The sequence below is a fragment of the Rhodofomes roseus genome (assembly GCF_022264815.1).
Source record: "Rhodofomes roseus strain CIRM-BRFM 1785 chromosome Unknown C8Q71scaffold_1, whole genome shotgun sequence".
Classification (NCBI taxonomy): Eukaryota; Fungi; Basidiomycota; class Agaricomycetes; order Polyporales; family Fomitopsidaceae; genus Rhodofomes; species Rhodofomes roseus.
In genome coordinates this window covers 864,014-880,865 of record NW_025952957.1, presented here as the reverse complement: position 1 = coordinate 880,865, position 16,852 = coordinate 864,014, and the positions used below count along the sequence as shown (strand labels likewise).

Below are 16,852 nucleotides of genomic sequence, written 5' to 3'. Positions count from 1 at the left end.
AATACAAACACCCGGACCACGTACAGAAAGCCAACGTTAGAGGGGTCCCCGACCCCTCTATCCTATCTCGCCCTAATAAGTACTTGGGCAACAAGATGTGGTGGCATAAGCAGCTGAAGCCATCCAATGTCCGTAACCAATCGTTCTTATTTAAGACGAAAGGTCTCAAGTTTAGTAATCAGAAAACGGCAAAAATTGCACGTTTACTGACTAATCACTTCCCTTGCGGGGAATACCGAGAACGGTTCCGGAAAAATGGACCAATCAAATGTTTGTGCGGACGCGGCGGACATAAAGAAACCCGCGATCACATACTCTTCAAATGCCCGTTTTGGATACGGGTTAAAAAGCACAAGCGCTCTCCATTCATCGGCCCGTTTGGGTGGAAGCAGCGACATGTGGACACCTATTACAGCAGGACCCAGCGTGGCTGGGCCCCCAGTGACATCGTGGATTTCGCCTATATGAATCCATTAGCAGCCACCTTCGAGTGGGCAGAGATCCTGTCCAAATGTAAGGATGATGAAACTCGCGGCGACATGCTTACCCTTAATTGGGCGCGACTACATGCCCACACAGTTTGGCGCCAAACACAATGGCTCAATCTGAAGGGGCGTATTGAGAAGGGAGGCATCCATGATAAGCCTTTCTCTAAGGATCACGATGACGTCATCAAATTCTTTGATGAAATCAACGACAAAGCTGAGATATTTGCTCAGCATCTTTCATCACAGTGGGAGCACGACAAAGAAGTGCTTGCCCGGTTTGATGCTATGCCACGTCATGTGGTAGACGCCGGTGATGTTCCCGACGAGGAGGTGGATGAGATGTTGCGTGTCCTAGACCGACATCCTCTGCCTCGTATTGATTCGCTTCTAGACTCGGCGGCTGGCCTTACGGCTGACGCCAGTCAGTTGTCAGACGAATTCGTACCTAACCGGTCTCCTGTTGGACAGCCGGGCGATGCCCTCTGGTTCACCCCGTCACCAGGCGGGTGAATGCGTCGAGGGACTCTCTATTATTATACTCTACATGTGCCTATGTTGTACGGAGTCTAAACCCGGTGAATAAAAAAAAAAAAAAAAAAAGAGTCTGAGTCACAGTCGCTGTCAATAGAAATTCTTGACGGGCGCGAGTGCCGTGCGGTCAATCCAGTATCGCGATTCGGGTCGGAGGAAGCAGGCTACGAGTGTACAACAGATAGGTATCAATAACAATGCGACAGCAATCAGCCTTTCCCTACGATACAGATATTATACGAGGACGACTGCATACCAGAACATATCGGAGTAATAGACAGAGACAGAAGGGGGGACGACGAGGGGGAGGGGGGACATGTATACGATGTGCACGACCGCCGGATACTATACGCCCAAGCAGCACGGAGAGTAACTTTGACAAGAACACGAGAGCAGCAGCTAAAGAGAGATCCAGATATCATCATCAAAACAACCGCGTCCGTCCCACCAGCCTCAGGGCTACTGCCCCCAGTTATTAAATATATCTGCGAAATCGGTCAGCCCGCCCTGGTCCGACTGCGGGCTGTTTTGTGCCATCGTCTGGCCCGGCGCGGGCGTCGCCGACATCTGGCGCGGGGTCATGGAGGGATCGGAGTGATGCTGGCTCGCGCCTGGTGATGGCGCGACAAACGGGAACTGCCCGTTGCCTAGACCGTTGGCATTCTGTTGCCACTGATTTTGGCCGCCTGCTCCAGGCTGGGGCGTGCCACCCATCCCTGCTTGCATCCCGCCACCAAACCCGCCTCCCGGGCCCGCGCTGTTCGGCGGCGACATCCCGTACGATCCCTGGCCCTGGCCCATCGGCGACATCTGCTGCTGCATGTTCTGCTGGAAGTTCATCTGCGGCATGCCCCCGCCTGCGTTCTGCTGCTGCATCATCTGCTGATGCGCCATCCCGCGCTGCTGGGCCTGCTGCATCATCATCGCCCGCTGGAGGTCGTCTGGCGTGTGCCCCGATATCCGCTGCGACATGCCCGCCGCTGGTGATGGCGCCGAGTCCGACGGCGTCCTCGTGTTCCTCGCGATCCCGGACATGGACGGATTCGACCGCAGCGCCGGGATGTGCCCCGACGCATCCATCGCGCCCGGCATTTGCATGCCTGCGTTCGCGTTCATGCCGGCCTGCGCCATCCGCTGCTGTTGTTGCTGCTGCATCCGCTCCTGTGCCGCAGCCATCATCTGGGGGTTCATCATCCCCGGATTCGACATGCCGCCATTGCGCATTTGCTGTTGCTGCATAAGGTACAGCTGCTTCTGTTGGGGCGTCATATTCGCGAGGAACGCTTGCTGTTGCGGTGTCAGGCCAGCTCCGTGCATACCCATACCCGAACCCGCTCCCTGGTTCCCGTACGGATTGCCACCGGCCGAAGAGGATCCCGGCATGGATGCTTGCTGCATTGACCTCGTAGGGCTGATCTGCCCCGGCGACATTCCGGCGTTTGCGAGCATGCCAGGGTTCATCATGTTCATGTTCTGCATCGACCCGCCGGACTCCTTCGCCATCCGTTGTTGTCGCTGCTGAAGGATCATCTATTAAGTACGATCGCACAAGTCAATGTGGGCACTGCCGCACGCCGCTTTGAGCAGTACATACCTGAGCGTTCTGAATATGCTGCAGCTGTTGCGGTATTGGTAGGTTCGTGAAGTTCTGGACCTGCTGCGTCAGGTACTGCATGAGCGGATGGTTCGGGGTTTGCAAGATCTGATATTGCCGCATCAGCATCGGGTTGCCCTGGCTCTGCTGCTGCAACATCGCGAGATTGCCCTGCTGTTGTTGCTGCATGCCACCCATCGACGACGGACCCGCCATGTTCGACATCCCCATCCCGCCCTGCTGAGCGTGAGGCGGCGACATCTGTCGGTTGCTCTCGGCGAGTTGCTGCTGCTGTTGCTGCATGTGTTGCCGCTGCATTTGAAGTTGCATTTGCCGAGCCCGTTCCCGCGCTGCGAGCAACTGAGCTTCGTTCGCGCCGCCCATCATGCCTGTCGGTGCCGATGGTGGCGGCATGGCAGGACTGCCTAGTTGCGGAGCTGGTGTCCCCTGTAATGAGGGCACCGCGCTCAGCGGGTTAGCAGGGTTGTGCCCCATACCAGGGTTCATGTGTGGCGTCACCGCGTTCGAGAGTTGCGGGGTCGATGCGATCGGTGTTGACAGCTTCGAGTCGCCGGTATCGCGTCGCTTGTTCGCTAGGTCTGGGAAGAGCTCGTCTGGGCGGTTGCGCTTGAGGCCATTCTGGAGATCGCCTGGTAGTGACATGCCATGTGAGGCGGCACCCGCTTGTGCGCGACGTGCGATCTCTTTGGCAAATGCGGCGGACATCTCGGAGTAGAGTTGGTGTATTCGATCCATGGAGAGGAAATCGATTCGAGGCGGAGGCGTCATCTTTGGTAGAGGCACGTTATTCCGACCCTGGACCAAAGTTAAGCGACGCAGAATTGCTATTGGCAAGGTTCGAATACCCACCTTCTCCTTCCCGTCTGCAGCTGCAGCTAGCCAAGCTAGGTTCGACTGGACATGCGCACCATATCTGAAAATACTTCTCAGTAAGAGGGCATTATGAGCGCACGCATACACGTACTGAGAAACCAATGGGTTTTCGCTCGAGTACCCGCGGTTCAGCAAAGCCGTCATTACACTGTGGCGCGGTGAACATCTGGACATGATGGGTACCGCGAATGTGCATACCTCAGCAACTGGTTGTTGAGCTCCAGGGTGGTGACGACCTTGGGGTCTAGCTTCGCGCCGGCGGAGGCCGCAGAGACATGGTTCGGAAGCGTGACGTCGCTTCCCAAGGATGCGATATCTGGCTGGGAGAAGGGACTCGAGACCGATGACGACGACGAATGGATGATCGACGATCCTCTGGCGTCCGAAGCAAATTTGGCGGGATTCGAATGGGACGATGATGCCTCAGGCGGTGCTTCGCGTGGGGATTGTGCGTTTGACGCAGCTGATGCATGACCCTTGCTCGTTGCGCCCTGTGGGGCACTCTTGTTAGGACCATCAGCCTCGTGTGTCTCCTTGTGGCCGCTCGGAGATGGTCCGCCAACGGACGCCCCTCCTTCCTTTGTCTTGTACTCTTCCTCGTCATCAGGAGCAGAGGAAAGCTCACTGAGTGGTGTAGATGCACGCGATGCCTTGTCCACCTCCTCTGCAGAGCTTCCTTTGTCCCCCTCCGTCGGCGCTTCCACCTCTCCTGCCGCCTCGCCTCCACTACCTGGAGGCTTGTCACCATTCGAGCCTGGGTCCGACGCTGCTGCCGCTGCCGCCGCCGCACTGGGTGTCGCTGCGTCTGGTGGTGGGCTGAGAGAAGACGACGTGTCGGCGACTGGGGAGCGTGGGTCTGCAGGACTTGAGGGCGACGGCTCTGGCAGGTTTGGTTCTTCTGCGTCGCCAGGAGTGATAGGGCCGTGATTGGCTGTTGCTGGAGCCGGTTGGTCTTGCTTTTGTCCTGGGGCTGGATCAGAAGGTATCGTGTGTTTCGCGGGGTCGCTTGTCAGAGCGAATGGTTCCTGGGAGTCGTGATAGAAAGTTGTGTCGGTGCGGGTGGATGGCGACCAAGAGAGGAGGGAATGCTGATCAGCATGGGGTGGGTCCGCCAGTATCAAATTAGACTTTGAATGCCCAGCGATAGCAGAAGGGTGGCCGCGATCGAGATGTATCATAGTAATCTGAATCACCGGATATGAGGCGAGAACACAGGGGTCCTCGCAACGGGCTGGTCGTCAGCGAGCGGCCGAGGCGTCCGGAGAGGGCGCGAGGAGGGCAGCCGGATGCGGAAGGAGGCGTGGAGGGCGAGGGCGTGTGTTCAGCGGGCTGGCGAGCCAAACGGGGCCGGGCTGGCAGGGACCGAGGGGGCAAGCTCGAGGGAGGAGGAAAGCGGTGCACGCGGCGCGCCCTCGTGAGACTTTCCAACCACCCGCGCCGAGTCTGGGAGCGCCCCCGCCAGCGCCCGCCCGCCCACTCGCACCGTCGCTCGCTCGCGGGACACGCTCTCTCGCCTTCTTATATACACCCGCACAAGCATGGCGCGTCGGGTCCTCGCGCAGATCGTGGCACCGAGGACACATTACGCAGCGTGATCGATTTCATCGACGGGCCTCCTCTGATCACGGAATCTGCCTCCATTCGGACGCGGAATGAAACGAGCAGGCGAAGATGCCATCTCGTGCACAATGGAAGAGCCTACTGAGACTCGATAAGAGAACCTTAGTTGAAGTGGGAATCCGCCAGACAACACCTCGAGCGCGCCCGATCGCTACATCACCGCAGATACATCCCAAGACTTTCCCCGCACGAACAGGTGCGCCGCACCCCATTGGATACTCTGACCTTCCCCTGCCGCTTCAGCTATCACCAGACACGGCTCCTCTGTGCGTGGGGGAATGTACGGTCCATGTGGGAACCGCTCTGCAGTGTACGTCTTAGCAGGTGAAGCTCGCCTGCTGTCAGAGTATCAATCAACTCCTTCTGTCAGGCCATGCTGCCGAGAACCAACTCTGTCGTTCCTGAGAACAGCAGTCTATTGTATGGCAAGAAGACTGTTGCGACCCGCACATTTGTGGCACAAGGCACACTCGATCTGTCGGTGCAGTACCTGGCCGAAGATAGTCTAGGTCACTGACCTGCATGACCACAGGATCTCGGAGGCAGCGAAGCAATTGCCTGACTAGCCTGTCTGTCTCTCAGTAGCATGTCTCGTCGTTGAGGCTATAGTGTAGCCGCACTTGTGGTCAACGAACATGCGTACCGTCCTATGTAACATACCTGAACCGTCTGTGAAAGCGGAGTCTTTGAGGGCCAATATGAATCCATACAGTTTCATAGGCGCATCTGCGTCATGACTCATATACACACAAAATGACGCGGCATATGGAGGCCCTGAATCTGAACCCAAAATCAAATCATTCACAGGTGGTAGGACGTACATGTGTACTTACGGCAGACGGACGCAGAACATGAGCTTCAAGTTCGAGGACGCAGTGGCACAAGCCGTTTGCTGCGACGCCACACGGTACGAGCGCCTGTGTCACGTGCCACGAGCGCTCACATTTCCCAAAGGGGCTCCGAGCCGAGCAAATCCACCAACGCTGTCCACCAAGTCTCTGACCAGCAAGAATGTGAGTATGCTTCACCGTCCTGCCGAAACGTCGAACCGGATATGCTCCATGAGTGTCTCACTTTGCTCTGGCGAGGAAACGCGGCCAGTTTAGGCCTACTTATGGGCTGGATGCACTCGGTCTCGTCTGGATGCGCCTCTACGCTTGATACGCGACTTGTACAAACTCTCAACATTTGCTGATACTCTCTACGCAGAACGAACAATGGGCAGGGTCATTCGGGCACAGAGGCGGTCTCATGCCATCGTAAGTGTTCTGTATCTCGTACGGAGAACTTACAATAACACATCCTCTACAATCTACAGTTCAAGGCGCATACGCACCACAACAAGCAGCCGGCGCAATTCCGTCCGCTCGACTTCGCAGAGCGCAACGGCTACGTTAAGGGTATTGTGAAGGAGATCATCCACGATGCTGGTCGGTGCGTGCAGTCTGAGCCGGTTTCTGGCGCAATATGCTGAGCGATAATCGTAGTGGTGCCCCCCTTGCCCGTGTCGTCTTCCGCGACCCCTACAGGTACAAGCTCCGCAAGGAGACTTTCGTCGCAACTGAGGGTCTCCACACTGGCGCCTTCGTCTACTGCGGCAAGAAGGCGCAGCTCGCCGTCGGCAACGTGCTCCCCGTCTCGCAGTGCCCTGAGGGAACCATTGTGAGCAACGTCGAGGAGAAGACTGGCGACCGCGGTGCGCTCGCCCGGACGTCCGGCAACTACGCGACCGTCATCGGCCACTCCCCCGATGAGAACAAGACCCGCATCCGTCTCCCCAGCGGTTCGAAGAAGACCGTCTCCGGCAGCTGCAGGGCGACGATCGGTATCGTTGCTGGTGGTGGCCGTATCGACAAGCCTTTGCTCAAGGCTGGCCGTGCATTCCACAAGTACAAGGCCAAGCGCTACAAGTGCGTATCTTGCGTTACTAGTCTTCGCACCGGTTACTGAATGATTTTGCAGCTGGCCCCGTACTCGTGGTGTTGCTATGAACCCCGTCGACCATCCTCACGGTGGTGGTAACCACCAACACATTGGTAAGGCGTCGACAATCGCTCGCTCTGCCGTCCCCGGTCAGAAAGTCGGTCTCATTGCCGCCCGCCGGGTACGTACATGTCATTGCATCGTATCACGTCCGAGCGCTCATAACATAATGTCTAGACCGGTCTGCTCCGTGGTACGGTCAAGGTCAAGGAGGTCTAAGAGCTTGTCGTCGGATTCTGTCTACCTTGCTGTCTATATGCCACGATACTTTTCCACGCACCAAAAGCTATGTATGCAGCGGTTGCATATGCATCATGACTTATGCTTTGCCTACGAATGCTGCTTATGCGCGAAGTCGGGAGATTCGGCCACTTCTGAGTTCCGTTCATTCTCCAAGCAGTGGATCTTCGGTGCCCTCGCAAGTGTAAGTAAGAGCACTCTGCTTGTACCAAGAACAGTTCATAAACTTGTCACAACATCGCCTTGCCCTCCAGCTCATACAACCAGGTTACCATCAGTATCTGACCACTTCGAACATCCATCAGCTGCCCCTGCAAGCTCGTCCGCCATCTTCCTTACGACAGCGAGACATTGTTGACTACGGTGTCCAGTTCGTTGTAGGCTGGATACGGGGCCATGCGACGTTGTCTGGACCTGCCGTGCGGAAGGCTCCGGGCTGGATGATACTGACCTGTTCAGGAGTAGAGATTGTCGGTGCCGCTTGTGTCAGCCTGGTGATGTGCTCACTTTGATGTTCCATTCGGGGCGGAGCGAGCTCGCTAGGGCTTCGCTCATTCGGTCCAATGCTGACGGAGATTCTCAGGCATGTCCAGGTGAAGCAAAGCGATGCGCATACCGGCCTTCACACCGTGACTGTAGTGCCCCCACATCAGGTTACCCACAAGACTCGCTATGGGCGACACCTGCAGTAACCTGCTCCCTGTGGGTTCGCCCACTTCGCGGAAAATTACGAGTCGCACCGCTGCTTTGCTGACGTCCGTCGTTGACCTCGAACATCGCGCGCACGACTTCGTCTTCGGCGCTTTCCACCTCGTCCGTGATCGAGTACCCGGCATGATTGAGGACCACGTCTATACGCGCGCCCGAACGTCCTCTCGGCGGCTGCGAAGGCGTCCTTGATAAGTCCTGTGGCTTCATGACTTCGAGCTCAGGACGACTCGGAGCAGCTTGCTTGGGCTGTGCTGTGCGGCGATGTGGCCTTGCTGGAGCACGGAGCTCCGTCATGATTCGACCGAAGCCTGTTGACTCTGATTCCTGAGGCTTCGGTGACTGTGGTGACGTCAGGCTTAAGCCTCTGCTTTGCTTGTACTCGAAACTTACTGCTACTGACTGGACCATACTTTCTCAGAGATCGATCCCGAGTTGTGGACGTGGAGGATAATACATAACTTAAGCTGAGGGTCGTTACTCACAACGTTTATGACTCGTGCCGCGTTATTCTTAGTTCGTGGTTTCTGCCAATGTTGCCAGTCTCATAGGGTGTAATGGTGAGCCCGAAGGCATCTTCGAACAACCATTTGAATTACATAGGCTGGGGCATGGAGAAGTACGAGTACGTCTGATCCTGATAGCTCACATCGATGTTGTCATTTTTTCTCACTCGATCTCAAGTAGACTACGAATGTGCCATCGCTTGTCATAAGCTGGCACGCATTCAAAAATGCAAATTATCAGCTGCGGTGCCCAATCTTACATCGTCAATGAGGCTGGATCGTCACGAACAAGTCAGATCCCCCTCTTCAAGCTTTCGCGTCTAGATCCTCCGACCAAGAGGCAAACCGATCGATATCCGCGAGTAACTTGGCAGCTTTCCCCCGAACTCGCTCCACGGCATCCTTGCCCAGGACAAGGTGAAGTGGAGGGTCAGGAAGCTGAGCGATCCGGTATATCGCGGCCACGGCCTTGCCAGCGTCCGCTGGCGTGTCGAAGCTATCCTCTTTGACCCACTCGCGAACTTTGGTCGTCGTCGCTGTCGACTTCGTATAAGCGGGATGCGGAGGTATGCGTACGAGGTTGCTGATCGCGGACGTCCCAAAGTTGCCAGGTTCGATGAGGACAATCTAACGAGGAAATCATTGGCAGGCTCGTTACCGTGCGGAATGCACATACCTTGATCTTCCATTCAGGTTCAACCTCCTCTGCTAACGCCGTACTGACGCCTTCCAGCGCTAGATCGGCGTGCTTCTGGTCGGTATGTTACATAGAGTACCGCAAACACCATGACTCACCGTATTTACTAGCGCTGTAGTGACCAAAGGTTGGGTACGCATAGAGACCGAGAAGCGAGGACACCTGCAGCAGCGTCCCACCAGCGGGTTTGTTGACGTCTCGGAAGACATGTACCGCCTGATTGCTGACGTTCACCGCCCCCCACACGTTGACGTCGAAGAGTGCGCGACCTGCTTCCTCTGGCGCGCCTTCGACTTCGCTCAGCATGGAGTAGCCAGCGTTGTTGAATACGACGTCTATGCGGCCAAATCTCTCGACGGCCTCGGAGAATGCGTCGTGGATCTCCTGAGGCTTTGTGACGTCAAGTTTGAGCACGAGGAGCCTGCCTGCGCCATGCTGGAAGGACAACTCGGCCAAGGCTTCGGGCTTTCTCAGCGTAGCGACCGCCGAATCGCCATTCTTGAGGACGAGCTCCGTCATGAGCCGTCCGAAGCCGCTGGACGCACCAGTGACTATATGTATGGTGAGCAATTCATGGAAGACGATTTGGTCGTGCACTCACTGAACCAAACTTTGCCTGTCATACTCAGTAGCCTCAGTATAAAGTGAAGGAATATGCTTCGGCAGAAGACTGGTACAATGGCGACTGCCATTCCTTCATCTCTTTATACGCCTCGTTGTCCCGCTGTATCTCAGATGACTTTGTCATGACTTACGTGCTCACCCTGTGCTCACCTATCTTTCCACCCTCTTGTTTCCCGACATGTCATCTCAGTCGGAGCATTGAATAGCGTTGAACGGCCTGACAGTGAGAGCCCTGTCAAAGGTAGTCTCGGGCGGCGATACACAATACGATACGTACATGCGTGTATTGCGCCATCGTAGCCTTACGAACCTACCATCGTAAGTCGACTTTAACACTGCTGATAGCTCTGTAAAACGGCGAGGTCGCGGAGCCCCGATGACACCGGGCTATGTTCGAACACCGAGTCATTCGGGGAGGCTCTGGGAAGTACTGTAGAATCCATGAGAGAAGTCTCGTTCGCGAGGAAATTCTGGGCACACATGCTCACATTCGACGAAGTGTTCTGAGCAGACAACGCTCTATATTTCGCATGTAATGCACCGTCAGGTAGCAACTTGAACAGACATTGATCAAGCGCCGGTGAGTCGCAAACTCGGCGTCGTCACCAATCGTCGAATGTCGCGCTCCGACAGCGCCCCATCATTGCAATGGCCCTGCAGGCGCACTATAGATAGATTGCAGTTGGAACGACGATTCACCATAGTATGATCGCAAGCCTTCGAATCACGTTACCGACTTCAGAATTGAACCTCGTCAACCCCCATTCCATCCGACCACGATGCGAATTTGTCGGTCTCCGCCAGCATGCTGGTAAGCTTTCTTTTCACGATGTCGATTCCCTGCTGGCCTAGGGGTAAATGAAGCGGTGGGTCGGGGATGGTCGTCAACTTATACATCGCCGCCACGGCATGGGTAGGATGCGGAAGCTGCTTGAAATTCTCTTCATTGATGATGGAACGGACCACTGCAGGCATCGAGTTGGGTTTTGCGTAAGGTCCTTGCAGAGGCACACTTGGCAAGTTCGTGCTGACAGCTCCGGTGCGGAAAGCTCCCGGTTCTATGAGGGTGATCTATAGGCATCGGGTGAACACAGCATCACCTTTCACTCATATTTGCTGTTCACCTTGACATTCCATCCCGGATCAAGCTCTCCTGCCAGCGCTTCTATGACACCATGCTTCGTCGCGCTGTAGAAGCCAAAAGCCGGGAAGCCTTGTATAGCGGAGGAAGAAGAGACCTGCAGAAGGTGCCCCCCGGCCGTTTTGTTCACGTCGCGGAATACGCGCAGTGTTTCCTTTGCAACGTTCACGGAACCCCAGAAATTCGTCTCGAACATCTCCCGTGCCATGTCCTCGGGTGCGTGCTCGACTTTGTGCCCAGCATTGCTGAACACCACGTCGATACGTCCGAAATGATCCACCGCTGCTCCGAATGCCTCCTTGATCTCGTGTGCTGACGAGACGTCAAGCTTCAAAACAAGGACTCTGTCTGAGCCGTATTGTGCCGCGAGATCCGCGACGACCTCTGGCTTTCGAAGTGTCGCAGCTGCCTTATGTCCTTTCTTCAGCACCAGTTCAGTCATATGCCGGCCGAAACCCGATGACGCTCCAGTAACTGCCACATTATGAACGATCAGCTGTATGAACAGAATGCAATAGAAGGAAACTTACTGAACCATACTTGTGAATCGGTAGCCATAGTCGAAGGTGGGGATAGATGTAGTAGAGCACGTTCGAATGAATCGATAGCGACCTTTGATTATGGACCCGCTCCTGGGATGCCCGGTGTCTTGCAATGTGCCGTCTATGATGTTGCATGCGAATTCACGTACGGGAATCAACATGCAATTGATACAAAGGACACGATGCAGCCGGTTGCAAAGGCTCGAAAGCATAGCGGGGGATGAAAAAGTCCGAGACATCATTGAAAGGCCAGCGCGTTACCAAACTATCGCCGTGAAACAAGAAGCCGGGTCTTCGTGTATAGCGAAGGCAGAAGAATGCCGGTACTTACAGTCGTAGATTGCAAGACATACCGTGATAGCACTCTGGTTGAGTACGTACCGCGGTGTTCGACGCTACGTTGGAATGGAAACATGCCAGATTCAGCGAAAACAACTTCATACTTGACTTTGACGACCCATGCCGGATCAGAAGCCTGCTGAGAAGGTACGCGGCTACATCGACAAGTCATCCGACCACACTCCGTACTTGTTGGCGTCCTCCAGCGCGTTGGTCAGGGTGTCCCGCATGATCCTAACCGCTGCCTTCCCAAGAGGAAGATGTGCCGGCGGGTCCTCTAGAGTCGACAGTCTGTAAATCCGGCTAGCTGCTTCGGACGCCTCCGGCATTGTCTGCACGAATTCTGGGGTCATGTTCCTCAACCTTGCAGAGGGCGACTCGGTGTAGGCGTAGGCGGGATGTAGGGGCGTAGATACGACGTTCTGATCGATAGCGGGGGTGCGGAAGAGGGACGGTTCGATGTTCGTGAACTAGGGGGGAACGAGTTCGGTTGTCTGCGAGTCAGACCTTCATACTGCCAAGACACACCTTGATGTTCCAATCCGGCGACACTTCTGCAGCTATTGCCCCTGTGAGCCCGTTCAGAGCTAGGAGGGATCTCAATACCTACGATGATTCAAGGTTGGCACTCCAACAGGGACGGCTCACCGTGTTTAGCTGCTCCATAGTATCCCAGCGTCGGGGGGGCTCGGATGCCAGCAGCAGAAGACACCTGCAAGAGGCGTCCTCCAACAGGCCTGTTCACGTCTCGGAAGACACGGACAGCCTCCCTCGTGACATTCGCCGCGCCCCAAAAGTTTACCTCGAACATCGTGCGCGCTGCATCATCCGGTGTGCCTTCTACCTCGGCCATGACCGCGTACCCGGCGTTGTTGAGCACAACATCAATGCGCCCGAACTGCTTGATCGCGGCGGCGAAAGTATCTTTGATCTCCTGCGCCTGCGCGACGTCGAGCTTGAGGACAAGCAGCTTGTCTGAGCCGTATTGCTTCGTGAGGTCGGCAAGGACCTCGGGTTTGCGCAAGGTCGCGACGACGATATCTCCCTTCTGGAGCACGAGCTCGGTCGTCGCACGGCCGATGCCTGTGGACGAACCGGTAACTGTGTAGCCCCATAAGTTATCACGCATACAACGACACTGACTGCTAGTAGACTCACCGAACCAGACTCTTGCAGACATCTTGACGGAGCACTGAACGTTTGGGCCCATCCTGTGGTGGACATCATGCACTTATGTATAAGTACCTCCCTATCGGGGCCGCGCAGCACTGGCAGAGCGGCCCTGCGGCTGTGATTCGTCTCCGCGTTGCTGACCAAAAAGAGTTACTCTCGTTTGGCTGTGACACTGATGAGACCGGTACCACCGATACTAGTAGTAAGCTCTGGCCAAAGGTTACCAGGTGGCATCAAAGCTCTCAAATGGGAGACAGCCGCCGAGCGCACGACGACAGATCCCACCGGAGACATCGGTCAATGCGACACCGTCCCTCAAATCGGGCTAAAACCCTACCGCAGCTTGTGACCACTGGTAACGTACTGAAGCTGAAGTACTGAGGGTTGTCATGAGCTAGCGTACTCTGAAATCTCGTCTAGCCAAAATTTGCGCCCGCATTTGTGCCTCTGGGACGATCAAGTTACATACTATCGATGTCTCCGGTGTCCAAGAAACCGCAGCGGTGCAGCCAAGGCATAGCTTACTGCATTCCTCTTACTCGATCATTCGGGCCAGCGTGAACGGAAGGCAGTGCGACATAGACGAATGGGCTTTGAAGCATGGCTGCAGAGCGACTCACCCGAGCACATTGCGTTCCGGATCCGCATTGATTTCCAGGAGCATTCATAACGCTGAAGCCGTGGAGTTTAACTGAGACCCTGCAGGCTGCTAGTGCTTGCGATGTCGACGGCCGGCGGTGCCTAAGAAGTCGTCAACAATCAATGGATCTGCACCATCTGTCCAAAGGTTGAGTGATGGAGTGTAACGAAGCTTGATAGTGTCACCACGTTCATGCAGACCGAGTCAGTGAGATCACGCCCATTATAGTGGAACCGTACCATCCGAAGGGTATCGGCACTAATCACTCTATTGTAGCCACGCTCCGAGTCCAAGCCCGCAAGCCGCACTGCGCTACGGCGCATGCGCACTGTTCGACAAAGCCCATCTAGATTTAATCAACGTCGGGCAGATTATGTGTCGGCAATACATGTTCATAGTTACACCTTTCGATATGCTTTCATCCCGCTCACCAGGGTCCCGGTCGCGGGGGCGCGTCACCGCGCCGCCTCCTCCATCTCCTTGCGCCAGCGCTTCTGGATGTCGATGCTCTCGCGGAAGATCTTGTACTTCGCCTCGAGCAGCTTCTTCTCCTTCGCGTTCGCCTTTGGCGGGACGCTCGTCGCCGTCGGGGTCATCTCGATCTAGCGCCCCGTCAGCTTCCCTCCACACGCCAACCACGACTGGTCGACGCACCATGATGTCCCACAGCGCCTGCGCCTGGTCCTCCGCGCTGAGCTTGCCCAGCTCGCCGACGCTGTTCGCAAAGCGGCCGAGCATCGCGGAGCCGAGGACGACCGCGTCGCCGCCGCTCTTGGGGAGCACGACGGGCATGTTGCACGTGTTCGCGAAGAGCTGCATCAGCATCGCGTTCTTCGCCTGCCCGCCGCTCATGTAGATCGCGGTGATGTCGTGCCCCGCGGCGTTCATGGAGTCGACGATGTGCCGCGTCTGCAGCGCGATCGCCTCGAGCGTGAGGTTGAACTTGCGTGCGAGGTCGCTCAGGCCGTCGTCCTGTAGGAGGCGGGTGAGTAAGCGTGCTGGGTAGAGGGACGGTGAGCGGGGATTACGCACGAGTGCAAGACCGGAGATCGAGCCGCGCATACGCGGGTCAGCGATGGGCGAGCGGTTGCCGTGCAGATCCGGGTAGAAGTGCATGTCCTTCGTGAGCTCGGTCCACGTCGCCACGCCCTCCTCCTTGCACAGCTCGTTCAGCTGGTTCGCGAGCACTGTACGCGCGTGTGTCGTCAGTCAAAGCCGACGAGGCCCATGCTAAAGGTACTGCGAACCTTCATGAATGCTTGTCTTCTGCTCTTCTGCAAGCTCTTGCAGTTTGGGGTATGCGGGGTGGGTCCGAATCATAAAATCGATGAGCTGACCGGTGGAGGACTGGCCGCCTTCGTTCATCCACCATCCAGGCATAACCGCGTTCTGGGATAAAGAGCATCAGTGATACGCTGAGTCTCCGTGGCTGTTGCCTACCTTATATGGGCCCCATACACCGGGAACGAAAACACCCTCTTTACTCTGCACGGGTCTCAGGATACGTTCAGAGAGCGGAGTAGGGCAGACTCGCCTGTACGATGTGACATGTACTGGTACCGGCACAAGCCGCCAGACGGTGCCGCGACTCATCAATAGAGGGCACTGCCGAAAGCTTGCGGCCTTCCTCGTATCGTCCGGCTACAGTACCCAGCCATCCCGCATAGCTGTGACCTATGAGTTCCGACGCATATAGTCAGTACTTTGAAGGTACTCACGCATCAATGACACCGCTTCCCACAGGGGTGCCCTCCAGCAGGCCGAGCTCCTCCGCGGCTTTCTTCGACAGACCCTGGCCTATGGGTATACCCGCCGTGAGGACGTTTGATTCATGCGCACCAAGCTGCTTGAAGTTGTTTCCAACGAACTCGCCGAGCCCAATCTTTTCGAAGAAGTCGGGCTGCCAGCCGTTCTTCGTCGGCACGAACGAGCACTTGCACGTCACAGAGCAGCACGAGCGGGTGTTGTCTCCTGTCGCCTTGTAGGTGAGGAAGTCGGGCAGGTCGAAGAACTGGCAGCGCGCAAAGCGCTCAGGAGCCATGTGCTTCTTGAGCCAGAGGGTCTTCGGGATCTCCATTTCGAGCTGGGCGGGAGATCAGCATGCGCTGCAGCGGGAATAGCTCGGGGACACATGCGTACACTCATGACGCCGCCGACATAGTCGAGCACAGTCGCTCCGGTGCCGTTGATGAGGTTCGCCTCTTCCTCGGCGCGGTGATCAGCCCAGAGGATGATGTTCCTGTCGCCGATCTCTCCGAGCTTGTCGCCCTTCGTGACGACGACAGGATCGCCGTTCATGTCCGAGACAGCCAGCGAGCACGTTGCGTCGAAGCCGAGACCCTTGACGTCCGATGGCGCGACCTTAGCCTCTGCGAGGACGGCACGGATGGTCTTGCACATGCCATCCCAGATGTTGTTGGTGGATTGCTCGAAGATACGATGATCGTTGGGATCGCGCCAGGTGATGGTGGACTCGGTGGAGGACGCGAGGAGGGTGCCGTCGTCTTGGACGAGCCCGGCGCGGACAGAGCCCGTTCCAACGTCGATTCCAATGTAGTAGTTGCGGGGCATGGCGGATGGCGTGGTGGTGGGAGAGAGAGGTGGCGTGGCGGGGAGGAGTGAGCGAAGCACCCCGCGCCCGAAGAGCAGTCGCCGGACGCGGTCTCGGGCGATCGCGAGGGTCCGCACAGGGACCGCCGGGCCGCTCGCCACCCCCCAAACCCCAACCTCGCTCTATGGCCTCCGTCGGCATTTGCCTCTTCTGGCCATCATACTGAACGCCTGCCCTCTCCGCCACACGCCACACCGTCAGAGTGGTCTCTTTCCCGACCTACGCCAGCATTCTTTGTCCTTTTTCAGTGTCAGTCCGCACAGTTACATAAAGCCGACCCCAGACTGACTGTGGAGTAAACGGCACGGCACGGGTCCAAGTACTTACCAGCGGTGACCCGAGTCGAGCGTCATACCGAGAACATCACTCCATCTGACATAAGTTACGTTGCAGCGAGGATAGGGCTCAACAAGAGGGTTTCAGTACGGCTTGAAGCCGTGGCCGTCTCCTCACTGATCTACAGTATCAATGTGAGTGACTGGTGTACGTATAAATGCACATGCATATGGACTGAACTCAGT

The 16,852-nt window shown here is 56.5% G+C and overlaps 6 protein-coding genes across 6 annotated transcripts; 1 reads left to right on the top strand and 5 right to left on the bottom strand.

Moving 5' to 3' along the window:
• Positions 1-1,090: 1,090 nt before the first annotated feature.
• On the bottom strand, positions 1,091-5,143 carry C8Q71DRAFT_730003 (uncharacterized protein). Its single transcript, XM_047922064.1, has 5 exons — positions 3,706-5,143; positions 3,599-3,655; positions 3,484-3,547; positions 2,614-3,429; positions 1,091-2,537 (listed from the first exon to the last, which is right to left on the bottom strand). Exons 1-5 carry the CDS (start codon positions 4,683-4,685, stop codon positions 1,479-1,481), a joined length of 2,976 nt encoding a protein of 991 aa, XP_047784579.1. The 5' UTR covers positions 4,686-5,143; the 3' UTR covers positions 1,091-1,478.
• A 1,201-nt stretch (positions 5,144-6,344) lies between these two features.
• C8Q71DRAFT_852293 (60S ribosomal protein L2/L8) lies at positions 6,345-7,329 on the top strand (the record flags this gene model as incomplete). The annotated part of the gene is made up of 5 exons (XM_047926818.1): positions 6,345-6,386; positions 6,446-6,561; positions 6,615-7,037; positions 7,090-7,231; positions 7,288-7,329. The coding sequence occupies 5 exons, from the start codon at positions 6,345-6,347 to the stop codon at positions 7,327-7,329; spliced, it is 765 nt and encodes a 254-aa protein (XP_047784578.1).
• Positions 7,330-8,687: 1,358 nt separating this feature from the next.
• On the bottom strand, positions 8,688-9,984 carry C8Q71DRAFT_729992 (uncharacterized protein). The gene is made up of 4 exons (XM_047922063.1): positions 9,894-9,984; positions 9,360-9,823; positions 9,241-9,299; positions 8,688-9,191 (listed from the first exon to the last, which is right to left on the bottom strand). The coding sequence occupies exons 2-4, from the start codon at positions 9,778-9,780 to the stop codon at positions 8,871-8,873; spliced, it is 801 nt and encodes a 266-aa protein (XP_047784577.1). The 5' UTR covers positions 9,781-9,823; positions 9,894-9,984; the 3' UTR covers positions 8,688-8,870.
• A 561-nt stretch (positions 9,985-10,545) lies between these two features.
• On the bottom strand, positions 10,546-11,727 carry C8Q71DRAFT_902921 (uncharacterized protein). The gene is made up of 3 exons (XM_047928807.1): positions 11,557-11,727; positions 11,010-11,500; positions 10,546-10,956 (listed from the first exon to the last, which is right to left on the bottom strand). Exons 1-3 carry the CDS (start codon positions 11,582-11,584, stop codon positions 10,624-10,626), a joined length of 852 nt encoding a protein of 283 aa, XP_047784576.1. The 5' UTR covers positions 11,585-11,727; the 3' UTR covers positions 10,546-10,623.
• A 335-nt stretch (positions 11,728-12,062) lies between these two features.
• C8Q71DRAFT_852290 (uncharacterized protein) lies at positions 12,063-13,087 on the bottom strand (the record flags this gene model as incomplete). Its single annotated transcript, XM_047926817.1, has 4 exons — positions 12,063-12,377; positions 12,436-12,494; positions 12,556-13,008; positions 13,066-13,087. 4 exons carry the CDS (start codon positions 13,085-13,087, stop codon positions 12,063-12,065), a joined length of 849 nt encoding a protein of 282 aa, XP_047784575.1.
• Positions 13,088-13,927: 840 nt separating this feature from the next.
• Positions 13,928-16,404, bottom strand: C8Q71DRAFT_729989 (uncharacterized protein). The gene is made up of 8 exons (XM_047922062.1): positions 15,860-16,404; positions 15,439-15,803; positions 15,255-15,387; positions 15,161-15,205; positions 14,968-15,109; positions 14,753-14,907; positions 14,375-14,692; positions 13,928-14,322 (listed from the first exon to the last, which is right to left on the bottom strand). Exons 1-8 carry the CDS (start codon positions 16,289-16,291, stop codon positions 14,176-14,178), a joined length of 1,737 nt encoding a protein of 578 aa, XP_047784574.1. The 5' UTR covers positions 16,292-16,404; the 3' UTR covers positions 13,928-14,175.
• Between the last annotated feature and the right edge of the window lie 448 nt (positions 16,405-16,852).

Bases quoted from the DNA above. Each gene is read 5' to 3' on its own strand.
- C8Q71DRAFT_730003 (XM_047922064.1), bottom strand. From the start codon at position 4,685: ATGATACATCTCGATCGCGGCCACCCTTCTGCTATCGCTGGGCATTCA. The intron at 3,656-3,705 runs GTATGCACATTC...ACCGCGCCACAG, and splicing joins CTCAACAACCAGTTGCTGAG to TGTAATGACGGCTTTGCTGA. The intron at 3,430-3,483 runs GTGGGTATTCGA...ACTTTGGTCCAG, and splicing joins CTGCAGACGGGAAGGAGAAG to GGTCGGAATAACGTGCCTCT.
- C8Q71DRAFT_729992 (XM_047922063.1), bottom strand. From the start codon at position 9,780: ATGACGGAGCTCGTCCTCAAGAATGGCGATTCGGCGGTCGCTACGCTG. The intron at 9,300-9,359 runs GTGAGTCATGGT...ACGCCGATCTAG, and splicing joins CTACAGCGCTAGTAAATACG to CGCTGGAAGGCGTCAGTACG. The intron at 9,192-9,240 runs GTATGTGCATTC...TTTCCTCGTTAG, and splicing joins AACCTGAATGGAAGATCAAG to ATTGTCCTCATCGAACCTGG.
- C8Q71DRAFT_902921 (XM_047928807.1), bottom strand. From the start codon at position 11,584: ATGGCTACCGATTCACAAGTATGGTTCA. The intron at 11,501-11,556 runs GTAAGTTTCCTT...ATAATGTGGCAG, and splicing joins CGATTCACAAGTATGGTTCA to TTACTGGAGCGTCATCGGGT. The intron at 10,957-11,009 runs GTGAACAGCAAA...CGATGCCTATAG, and splicing joins ATCCGGGATGGAATGTCAAG to ATCACCCTCATAGAACCGGG.
- C8Q71DRAFT_729989 (XM_047922062.1), bottom strand. From the start codon at position 16,291: ATGCCCCGCAACTACTACATTGGAATCGACGTTGGAACGGGCTCTGTC. The intron at 14,908-14,967 runs GTTCGCAGTACC...ACGCGCGTACAG, and splicing joins GAAGACAAGCATTCATGAAG to TGCTCGCGAACCAGCTGAAC. The intron at 14,693-14,752 runs GTGCGTAATCCC...CGCCTCCTACAG, and splicing joins CGATCTCCGGTCTTGCACTC to GACGACGGCCTGAGCGACCT.